Here is a 12,020-nt window from a genome sequence, read left to right as displayed (position 1 = left end):
GTCTTCATGCTGGTCTTGTTACTGTGAGCAGCATTAGTTACTTCTATATAAAGGTCACTTTCTAAATAATAACCCATCCTCCTCCTTGCTTCTCTGCTATAAAAAAATTAACATGGTGTGTCTTTTTTCTCAAAAGGTACTTGCCTTATTAATATAAATATTCCCATGCTCTTACAATATTATATATTTTCTACTAACAAAACTTCTTCTATTCCAGGGTTTTCACCTGTTTGGGTTTTTCTTTCCAGTTTGAAATAAATGGAACACATGGGTGTGTGTGTGTGTGTGTGTGTGTGTGTGTGTGTGTGTGTGTTTCTGAATGTAGTGCTACATGTTACAAGTGTGGGTACATGTCCAGAATGGTGTACAAGCTTGGTTGGGTGGAGGAGGTGGAGCTTTCATGTCTAAACCATCTTAAGCTCATTTTCTGTGATTCACACAGGTACAAATTGTTACTAAGAAGATAGACTTAAGCCATGTGACATCCAAATGTGGCTCTCTAAAGAACATCCGTCACAGGCCAGGTAAAAATATAACATATTTGTCATAATGTAAAAGCATTAATTGAATTGAAGAGGTAGACAATTCTTGATATTTTTTGTGAAAAATTTGCCTCAAAAAAATGTTTCAAACTCTTGATACCCCATGCTTTTAGTGATAGAAACTTAAGTTTAAACTGTCAAGCACCTCGCTTTGGTATCAGTGAGCTGAATTACCTGGAAGAGACCATGTGTATAGAAGAGGCACAAACATTGGAGCTCTTTCAAAACATGTAGACTACAGTATTCATCAAGTCTTACAGATAAGAACAGTGGCCAAAGACTGTATTTCTAAATTTTTTTCATAAAATTGTGCTGTTTTAATTATGTAAAATGGAATTGAGTATCAGAGCTGAAGAAAGTCCTTTATCTGATTCATTTCTCCAATTCTTTCTTGAGTAAGTATGCACTGGAAAGCCTCAGCAGGATGCAATATGCACCCAACTTACTTGGCATTAGACCCTCTTGTCTTTTTAGGGTATCTCATAGGATAGTACTCTGAAGTAGAGACTAAACTTTCACTTGACATAGCCAGCTCCTTCTTTCATGAGTATGAATATGACATGAGTCATTGTTGCTCTGAGTATCACAAATAGTTTATTTGTGCTAAATTCTACCACCTCCAGATAATAATGGATAACTGTCAGATGTCTTATGTTCTTGAGAAAAATTTGACACTATACAATTTATAACATAGCATTAACCATATGTTTGGCGTCTTAACATATAAACCATATTTAGATTAGCAGATTAATCACCATCTCAAACTGTCAAAATGAGTTCTAACAATAATTGAGTTGAGACTTTGGGAGAGGAAATTATTAGGACTCTTTGGATTGGCTACAAAAAGAGGTAGAACAAGTCTCAGAGTGAACAACTACATTAGAGAAATAAGTCTGCACTGTGCCAAAGGGTATGACAAATCAAGGTGATTGAATCTTTGCATGTGGAATCTGCATTGCTGGGTATAGAACTGCCCCGATGGATCCATCCTCTCTGTTCATGAGCAGCAGGGGCATGTCCTTTTGTTCAGATGTTCCAAGTCCCCAGTGCATAGCTGGCCTACCACAGCATGATTGACTTATACTGTTCTGTTTATAGCATACCTGAGGGATTTTGCCACACTGCCATTTTTCTTGCAGAGTACAAAAGAAAATACTGTTTTTTTTTTGTTTTTTTTTTAAAGTTATGGACAGATGGGATTAGTGCAATTCACCTGGAGTTTGGATGCTCAGAAACCGTCATAGAGATAAAGAAATATTCTGTGTGTGAGTTGCTGGACATAAAAGACTATTGTCACAGACTCCCACTTATATCTAAATCTGGTCCCTCTATTATAACTAAATAGGATGACTAAATTCATAAAGGGAGTGTCAGCGTGGTGATCCTTGACAATAGCAATCTTTTCACAAAGTTGTGGGAATGTGCAGTGTCTACCCTGAAAGCAAAGAAAACAGTCAACACCTAAAGGAACAAATCAAAATGCCTACACATCACTTTAAAGACTGATGGAGATTATAGTTTTCCATAATTACTGTTCATTATAGCTGCCAAAGTATTTTAAACACAGAGGCAAATATCTCTAAGTTCAAATGGGCTTGTCTAAACGTTACATAAGACTGTCTAGGGGGAAAGCAACAGAACTAGCCTATGCAAGCTTCCTTTGCTGGGTATTTTGTTTCTGTATCAGATTATTTTTCTTTCCTTTTAATAAAAAACTTCAGTAACATTTTAACCGAACTATGTTGACACAACATACAGTCAAAAAAAAAAATATCTTCAAGAGAGTAATTTCTACCAAAGGCTACCAAACGTGCAAAAATAAGTAATTAATAGCCTTAGCTGAAGGTCCCAACATTCTCCAGCTCCTAACCAAGACAAGTGCATTCATATGAATCACTATGAATGAAGCTAATCCAATCACAACCAATAAGTAAGAACCACAGGTTGGGTAAAAACATAGGGAAAGCAATCCTCCATGAAATGATACATATTTAGAAATATCTCCTATACATGTGAGTTACATGGTAGTTTATACATCCTAAGCTTCAGGAGGAAAAAAGAAAACAATGAATGTTTCTGAAAATGTATTTTAGTACTTCCCAATTTCAAGAATTCCCTAGCCAAGTAGTTGGGTATTAACATAAATGTCTAGAGTTACCGTAGTAGAAATAGAAGCTTAAGAGACATGAGATTACATCTTCATGAGACTTCTTTCTTTATGCTTAACTGTCAGAGAGGATACTCTGATCAGGAAAGTTTTCCCAATGCCAGACTCCTCCAATGCTCTTGGAATGTGCTGACCCTTGCAATTTCCCCAAGCGTGGGAAACTCAACTGAATGATATGTGGTAGTAAGAAACTGACCCCTAAAAATTTACAGGGATACATAGCATCAAGAATTCCAAACTGAAAAAGTGTTTTCCATGTTTGTTTTTAGAGATCCTTTTAAACATATTTTAAAGCAAAATCTGGTAGAAATATAATATTAAAGGATCAAGATACAGTTCTTCCATATGAATGTATGTGGTTGAAATCAAGCACCCTACAAAAGTGAAACAAATCTTTTAGACGCAGTTATATTAAAAATCCTCGTCTACCTTTCTAAGATATCAGCAAACACTTAGACATGGTTATAATCAGGCTGAGAGATGCTGGATAACTATTAGTACTACTACTGCGACTACTACTGCGACTACTACTGCGACTACTACTTAGTAGTGTAGAAGAAACTCCTGTGTTTGGAAGTCTGAGAGAGAAACACAGGGATGGAGAAAAGAACTCTTTTGAAGGGTTGTTGTGGCATCAGAATTATCTGCAGATTATCACACTTGAGATTGTTTGCGTTATAGGAAATGGCATGAACAAAATTCTGTCTCAGTGTTATCTGAACAGTGGCAGTGTCAAGTTAGCATCTGTGCAAGAACCTACTCAAAGTCATAGCCTAGCATTCCCTATTAAAGAAGAGGCTGTAAAACTAGCTATAAAGCATTTAACTCATTTCATCACAAAAGTTGCTGCTGTTGGAAACTTACAAGTGAAAGAGGTATTCTTGCTCATCATTTATGAAGGATTGGTTCCAAGATTCCGAGTAAAAACTCAGATCCTTAGGTCTCTTACATAAAATGCTGTCTATTCTCCTTTCTATATAGTTTAAATCACCTCATTGTTATTTATAACATCTAATACTATCTAAATGCCATGTAAATCTTGATTATATAATATGCAGGAAATAACGATAAGGAAAATGTTATGCAGACATTCAACACAGATGCAATTTGTTTTCACATAATTTCAAACCCAAGACTGTAGAATCTGCAGATATAGAGAGGTAACTGGATATTGTCTGTTACACACTGTCTCTTTTTGTGTTGCTGCTGTGATGAACACTATAACTAAAAGTAACTTAGGGGAGCCACGGGTTCATATCAGCTTGCACTTTTAGGTCATAGTCCATCATGGGGAAGAAGGAAGTGCAAGGACCTAAGCAGAGGCTGAAGCAGAGGCTGTGAAGAAATGCTGCTTGCTGGATTGTTCTCTGTCTTGCCTCCTGACTCATATTCATGTAGCCTTCTCACAGACCAAGCCCCCTTGCTCAGGGGTGGTGCTGCCCACAGTAGGCTGGGCCTTCCCACATTGATCAGTGAACAAGGCAATCTCTAACAGACTGGTCTGATCCGGATAAGCCGTCAATTAAGATTCTCTCAGATGACTCTGGGTGTGTCAAGTTGCAGGTGAAGCTATTTAGGACATTTACCATAATGGCTTAAAATGTATTTAGATAAGTGACTTGTTATCATGAAGATCAGTAAAGAACAGTTTCATTTCCATTTAACTTGTTCTAGTAAAACATAAAAGATTAAATGTCCGATGGTTAAAAAAGGATGCAATATGATATTTTCATTACTGTGTTATTTTTAGAGGTTGGATTATAACAAGAAAACCTCTCTGGTTTCTAAGACAGACATGAATTTAAAAAAAAAAAGTAGTGTATAATACATGAAGTAATGTGTATAACAGTATAGAAAAGATGCCATCTTCTTGGATCGTAAGGCGAAACAACATGGACTGAAAGTTCTAACAGATTCCTCCCATTTCTGGTTAGGACAGGAGAATATACCTTCTTTGACATTCTATATGGCTCATCCTTGTGTGAGGGTAGTTTTTATAAATATAAGATTCCATTTCAGCAAGGCATTTAAAAAAGGCTTTCTCCTCCTGAAGGTGGTGGACGTGTGAAAATTGAAAGTGTAAAACTGGATTTCAAGGAAAAGGCCCAAGCTAAAGTTGGCTCACTTGACAATGCTCACCACGTACCTGGAGGTGGTAATGTGAAGGTGAGATGAGCCCATGAATCAGTCATGTGTTTGTGCAAGCATATTGCTTATGGCATATTCTTTTTAAATTATTTTTAAATTATTATTATACATAATATGATGCATTATTACATCATTTCTCCTCCTCTTTCCTCTCTCTGAAACCTTCTTTCTCTTTCAAATTTATGGCCATGTTTTTAATTAGTTCTTTCATTCACATATACATATACACATACACACACACACACACACACACACTCATATACATATACAGATGTTTGTGTAAATATATATTCCTAACTAGGAAAACCTACAACTACTACTTTAGTAACACAGCATAATTTTTAACTACATTCTGAAATAGCTTAATTAAAATAGATCTCTGGTTAAAGAACTTTTCAAGCAGAAAGGAGGGATGCTGAGCTGAATACACATCATATTCTTATGAACTGGTGGGAAAGAGCTAGTAACTGGTGAAAACCTGGGCTAACGAGGACTAATGCTTCTCTTAAACAGATTGACAGCCAAAAGTTGAACTTCAGAGAGCATGCAAAGGCCCGTGTAGACCATGGGGCTGAGATCATCACACAGTCCCCAAGCAGGTCAAGCGTGGCATCACCCCGACGACTCAGCAATGTCTCCTCTTCTGGAAGCATCAACCTGCTCGAATCCCCTCAGCTTGCCACTTTGGCTGAGGATGTCACTGCGGCGCTTGCTAAGCAGGGCTTGTGAATACTTCTCCTTTAGCACCGGAGTAACATTTAGGCATGAGCTCTTGGCAGGAGTGGGCTCTGAGCAGGTGTCATATTCATTCTTTACAAACCATAGATAAATAATCTCATCCCCCAACTGTAGTAATTGTTACAATTTTATATAAAAAAAAATGAATAGTATATGCAGAAAAATGACCTGAATTCCATCCGCAACAGGAACACATGGCTTTACATGGATACAATTGGACAATTATTTTCGCTCTGCTCTGTTTTGCATGGAGTATTATTATTTTTAAAATTGCATTTTTACCTTTCATGTGCCTGGAGGTTATCCAATACATTCTGAAAGGCCTTGTTAAAAAAAAAAAAAACCCAAGCTGCTCATTTCCCTATTCTGTTTATGATTGAAAAGACTAAAAACTACCCATTGTCACTTACTACAGGTTCAATGAAATCAAGGAGTCTGATTGCAGGAAGGAAAGAGCATGTAAGAAACACATTTTTTTAAAGTGTTATTTTGTATAAATGGGAAGAAAGATGCAACTAAGTTATTGACGCTTGGGACCTGGATGATTATATCAGAGTATGCCATTCCAATAAATTATTTAACTAAAAGCTAGATTTAAAGCATTTGAGCATTGGTTGAAGAAGTGGTATCAAAGTGCATCTCTTAGGATTGATGCACTTGCGTTAGGATGGACTTGTGTCTGATTAGAATGTCAGTTGATTGGCTAGATTTGTGTCCACACAATCAGTTTCACACTCCCATTCCATCTGTTTGATACAGTATTATAGATATAAATATATATATATATTTCTCTGTGGCCATTTGTGATACTTCCTCATATACTTGAATATGATACTTCTTTATTCACAGTATCTGTGTCTCCTGCACCCTTTGGTGTTGCAATTTTAGGTATGTGAAAGTAGATGTTAGCAGGGTTCTCTCCCTATTTAAAAAATACATTTTAAAAAGACAAAGAGTTTTAGCATGAAGTTGCTTTCTGTAACAACTCAAAGCTGTAACCCTGTTTTAGTGCCAGAACCAAGTCTTTCCTGTGATGCTAGAACATTTTCTTTTTCTTTGCTTCCACCAACATGGAGTTTGTGGAGTGGGTCCAGTGATGCATAAAGGGGTTTACAGATTGTTGGTTCAAGGATTATGGATTATCCCATGTTTAATCACTGAATAGTTTGGGTTTATCCCTCTAATTATTCATGACACCAATCTCTTACTATTCATTACCTGTTTTTTCTTTTTCCTTTTTCCATTTGCTAAAGTTGAAAGTAGAAAAAAATAATTTTGGATATCCTTTTTTGTTCTCCAAATAGTATCTGTTCATTAAATTCTGTGATAGAATATATTTGCCTTCCTTCCCCCAAAGACCTCTTGATCAGAACTGAGAAATACAACATATTAAGAAGCTATATATGAAAAACCTTTGAGACACAGATATCTAAATCCATCTCTCCAGGATTCTTCATGAACATGGATAACTTATTCATGAGTAAATACTATTTTTCTTGTTTTATATACAATTTAGACATCACAATTCGATTAATTTCATTTACAAATCACACTTAATGAATAAACAATGGTCAGTAGCCCCAAATAAGACAACGCATTATCAAACTGAGTGGACGTTTTCATTTGTTCTTTTTCTTGCTAGGGATTGGTAGACTGAAGAGTTAAAGTGAAAAGTTGGCTAGGTGTTTTATGTCTCTGAAACAAACCAAGCCCTGTATATAAAGGAGAAAGTGAACATGAACAAGAGAGAAAGGTCTAGGAGTGTCTAAGACAGAAGGCAAGAGGATGCAAAAGCAAAGAAAAACAGGTGGCAGTTTAGTGACCCATTGAGTAATATGGCCAATGTGACAGCCACATGGAAAACTTAGCATCAAACCAAAACAGTCTTCACAGCTAGTAGGCGCGCACACACACACACACACACACACACACACACACACTACATACATTTTTGTAAATCAATTATTTTTTATGTAACTTTAAAACTACTGAATAATGGTTATTTTCACTCTGGACAACCCATTCTTTACCTTCTCTTGAAATGCACAAGAAACGGAAGAAGGAATGACTGTGTGTGGAGAAGTACAGTCTTTTCTTTCATGTCTTGATAGACAAGGATTAAAGTTGTCCAGGAGAAAAAGTTAACAGATGATCTGTGTGGTTTTAAACTATGCTGAAGATAATTTCAACCCACTTTATTGTAAAAATTAAGGCTAAGTAAATGTTTTCTAAGTGTTAAAGTTTAGTTTCTTATGATACGTGTTCAAACTAAAATTATATAAGCCCCAACATTGACAGATCTAGCACTAAATTAATCCTTTTTTCTAATGTCAAAACAAGTATAATGAATATAAGTCCTTGTTCTATGTGAAAATATAATTCTCTATAAAGTTAACACAAGAAAGACCTGAATTTTTGTAGCAGACAGACAGAGAAATGCACAGGCTAAAATCATTTCCTTATGGGAATGTGGGATGGAGCCCACCTTACCTACTCTCTTAAGATAATGACTCAAATTAAGCTTTTTGGACACCACTTTTGTGGGGATACACACACGCTGATCTAGAAATGGAAGGTGCACTACTCCATTGCTAGATCCACTAATGCCAGTTTCTCTCTGGCTTCAGCCTTTGAGAACCTGTTTAAGAATACGTAAGTATCCAGAGCTCTGAAGAGTTTGAAGGCCAACTTTTTCAGTGAACTCACACACTCTGGGTCTCCTGCAACTGACAATTGGGTACCTTGCAACAATGCAGGAAGGATCCGAGTTTATGATGAGTTTCAAAGGCCATGTTCATTTAGGAACTGACTCTCTCTGGATCTGCCTGCTGCGTTCCAGCAGGATGACGGGCTGAAATCCCACCCATAGGAAAGACACCTGTGCAATTCCAGTTCAGTTTGGTTGAAGGTAGCTGAGGAAGAGGTCCAGTAAGTGGAAGAATAGACTATAGTTGGCCTTCTTCACACACAGTCACACAGATGTGGGGTAGAAGAGAGATCAGCGGCCAAATGTGACATTATGTCAGTGGTAGTAAAGAAATGACATAAATGAGAGTGATTCAGACTTAGTTGCGTTTATAGTTTTCCTCTTATATTTTATGCCACAGGAAAAAAAAAGAAAATGATTTGTGGTAGAAGTAGCAAAGTAAAAGTAGATTAATCATTTGGAAAGGCAAATTTCAGGCATTTCTTAAGATTGATGTGCTAAAATTAATACTGATGTTTGTGTTTTTACACCTAGAAGTTTTAGTCTGGACATGTAGATTGAGGCCAAGTCCCTCTGTAGGAAAAAGATTTTTTTCAAAACCCCTAAAAAAATGCCAATCATGAAAGTCCACTTCAACTTTAGCAAAAAGGGGGGGAAAATTCAGCAAAAAAGTATACTCTGTATGCTGGGATCCCAAGGTTCCAATACACCATCTGTGGGGGGGTTCTTTCTTCTGATAATTCTAGAGCCTGTTACCATAGAAAGGTATTTCTTCAATGGCTGGCTGTAGTTAGTTCATGTTTTTCAATCAATTTGCAAATGTATTTGTTGCTGTATAGTGATTGTTTTGCAAAATAAAATTGCTTGTCACCTTAACTACAAATTTCAGATTTTTTAAAAACATTGTTTCTTCATCTCTGGATGGGAAATAAGTGTGTGTTTGTGTGTGTGTGCGTGTGTGTGTGTGTGTGTGTGAGTTATGTATATGTACACACAAATCATTTGATCCAATCAAAGAAACACTGAGATTAGAAGACCACAGTTACCTATCAGTTTCCTGTTATGTATTTGATCCTTATAGAAGGCAATTCTATACTACCCAGTCTATTTGATAAACAAATGTTTTGTTTTATTTGTTTTTAGTGCTGGGCATCAATTCTAGGACAGTGAGCATAGGAAAGAAATACTTTCCTATTCCTATACCACTGATCTAGATCTCCAGTGGAAATGCAGTTTTCTATTCTAAAAGAATAGTGTGAGTAAGACCCCGAGCCTTAACAAAATTAGCATCTGAAAAATAAGTTGACCAAAAGAAAAAAAAAAAAAGACTGCATTTCCCACCCCAAACCCAAGTCACCTGGTTGTCTCCCTTTCAATGGCACTCCAAGGTGATCCAAGGAAAACTATGACTCATTATAACACTAAAACTCACACCCCTGGATGGAGATTTAAGATAAGAGGACAGTAGATATATGAACTTACATGTAAAACTACACATACCAAGACAGAGCATGAACAGAAAAGCCCATGTTATGCAAATGAGCAAAACAGCCTGTGCTATGGAAAGTTATAGCCCAGCTTGGTGTAATGCTGGCCTTCGGCTGCTCAGGTTCCTGGCTCCTGTGTGCTTCTTCCTTTGGAAGCTCATTCACAATAATTTTTTTTCATTGTGCTTGTCACTATCTACAGTTTTTCTCCCAGGACATAAGAATCTAGAACTGATGGTGGGTGCCCACTGAACCCCAGTATCAGCTGACATCATTAGCAGGATGCTGTGTGTTTCCAGTTCTAGAAACTTAAAATGGCTTAAGCACAGGTTCGATTTCTTCATTCAGTTAACTACTTAGACAAGTCATCTGCCTGCTGTGTTCACGTTTCCTGGAGGACACAGGAGAATATCTAGTCACCCCAGTGTGCTCCAATGACAGACCAAAGTATGAATTCACCAAAGTCCAACTAAGGGAGGCCAGTGAGTTTGACCTTTAGTGAGCACAAGAGTTACATTCAAAAGCATAGGTGACTGCACATACAACCATGTCATCTCAAAGTGCCCCCCACAGGATGGATGCTGACCTCATAGAAAAGACATCATGAAGTCTCTCTTTTAACCTTTTATTTCATTTTTAGTATATACTAGTATCTAGCATCTTCTAAGATCACTTGTACCTGGATGAGAGAGTAATCCCTCTGGAATCCCAGAGAAAGCTCTCCTGACCCTCCTGGGTAGGAGTCAATAGCTCCATTACCATAGACCTGGGTAGTTCTGCATTAGTTGCCAATGCTAAGGGTCAAAAATCCTAGAAAGGCAGTTGGGTATGATGGGAAGAAAAAGAGTCAAACAATGTTAGAGTTCAAGAATTGTTGAAGAAAGACCCCAGACTCAAATAGTATGCAAGAACAAAGAGAATTTACTCTGCAGAAACAACCAGCATGCTGGGGTCACCACCACATCAAAATGACGACAAACCCAGGCAAAGGTACACAGGCCTTCTTATCGGGAACTGGAGAAACTCTTTGTTTTTGTGATTGGTAGGGGGTCAAAGCCCTGACATTAATACAATTTTGATTGGCTACTATGTTAGGGTTAGATAATCTAAAACCTGGTTGGTGGGTGCTGGGATGCCCCAGACAGACTGCAATTTCTGCATCATGAATGATTAACCACAGGATGGGCTGCCCAGCACAGATGTCCCATCCTATGATAAGATATCTCCCATTCATGTAGTTATCTTCAGGCTGTTCCTTGGGTGGGGGATTTTATTGTCTTGTTCCTGGACTTTTGGGATCTGTTGCTGGAGTGGATCACTTCTGGCCTAGTTTCTAAGTGAAGACAAAGGAATGAATAGACCCCTTCAACAGTACTGTCTCAGGCATGGCTGGAGCCAGAGACCCAATAGGTTGGTCAAGAAGCTCTCTTCTTCCCAGCCTTGGATCCAGTCATTCAAGAAAATTTCCACTTCAAGTTTTAGGCCTCCTTTCTCTGTATTGCCTTCCATCTTAATCGGGAAGCCCTTCTATGACAGGCACCAGAAACTCCAGATTGCACAACCTGCCAACGAAAACCTCAGTCCTGTTAGTATGGCCCACAACTCACATTCTAAAAACCATGCAACTATTTGGATCTCCTGCTCAGTTATGTCATCACCATTTAGGTTTTCACTTGCATTTAACAACCTTAAAACACCTCCTTAGACCCTAAAACATTTTCTTAGGTCCTCATAACTTAAGCTTTTATATCCTCAGACCTTACATAAACTTTACCATTTTTTCCTATCCAATTATTTACCATGAATAAGACACAGGTGGTTGATCACTGGGAGCAATGGCTGTAAAGTGAGTTCCTTGTCATTTAGCATGATGTCTGTGAGCAAGGCAAACCTATTTGCTGTTTTAATAGCTTTAACTAGCTAATGAATTGACTAATAAACTAACATGGTGGTAGATTACCTTGGATAAGGAGCTACTTGCCTGTTGTTCTCTAGCTGTTAAGCTATGGTTAGCTTAGCTGTCAGTATGATCAGAGACCTGAGAAGGATAAATTATAATCTAAATGCCATATATCAATTAAAATTACAAAAGTTATTCTATACTCCATTACCTAGACAATTCTCCCAGGTTGTTGTGGTCTCCATGGTAACATGGGCAGAGGCAGTCTGGCCATCAGGACCAGAAGATGAGAGGCTGTTTTTCTGTGGAAGAGAATAGGAGAGATTACCTT

General features: G+C 37.6%; 1 protein-coding gene across 28 annotated transcripts in view; it reads left to right on the top strand.

The window, feature by feature from the left end:
- Map2 (microtubule associated protein 2) overlaps window positions 1–9,178 on the top strand; it is a 249,074-nt gene extending 239,896 nt beyond the window's left edge. For 26 of the 28 annotated variants that reach the window (XM_076931745.1, XM_076931754.1, XM_076931752.1 and 23 more), the window contains 3 exons: window positions 443–524; window positions 4,763–4,875; window positions 5,371–9,178. In XM_076931745.1, the coding sequence (XP_076787860.1) occupies window positions 443–524; window positions 4,763–4,875; window positions 5,371–5,586 (411 nt within the window). In that variant the 3' untranslated portion in view covers window positions 5,587–9,178. The remainder of the gene's footprint in view (window positions 1–442; window positions 525–4,762; window positions 4,876–5,370) is intronic. The other 2 variants (XM_076931762.1, XM_076931763.1) reach the window with 1 other exon arrangement.
- The last annotated feature ends 2,842 nt before the right edge of the window (window positions 9,179–12,020 follow it).

This window comes from Arvicanthis niloticus, chromosome 3 (genome assembly GCF_011762505.2).
Source record: "Arvicanthis niloticus isolate mArvNil1 chromosome 3, mArvNil1.pat.X, whole genome shotgun sequence".
NCBI lineage: Eukaryota > Metazoa > Chordata > Mammalia > Rodentia > Muridae > Arvicanthis > Arvicanthis niloticus.
The sequence above is the reverse complement of the archived record's forward strand: the minus strand, read 5'-3'. Positions and strand labels throughout refer to the sequence as shown.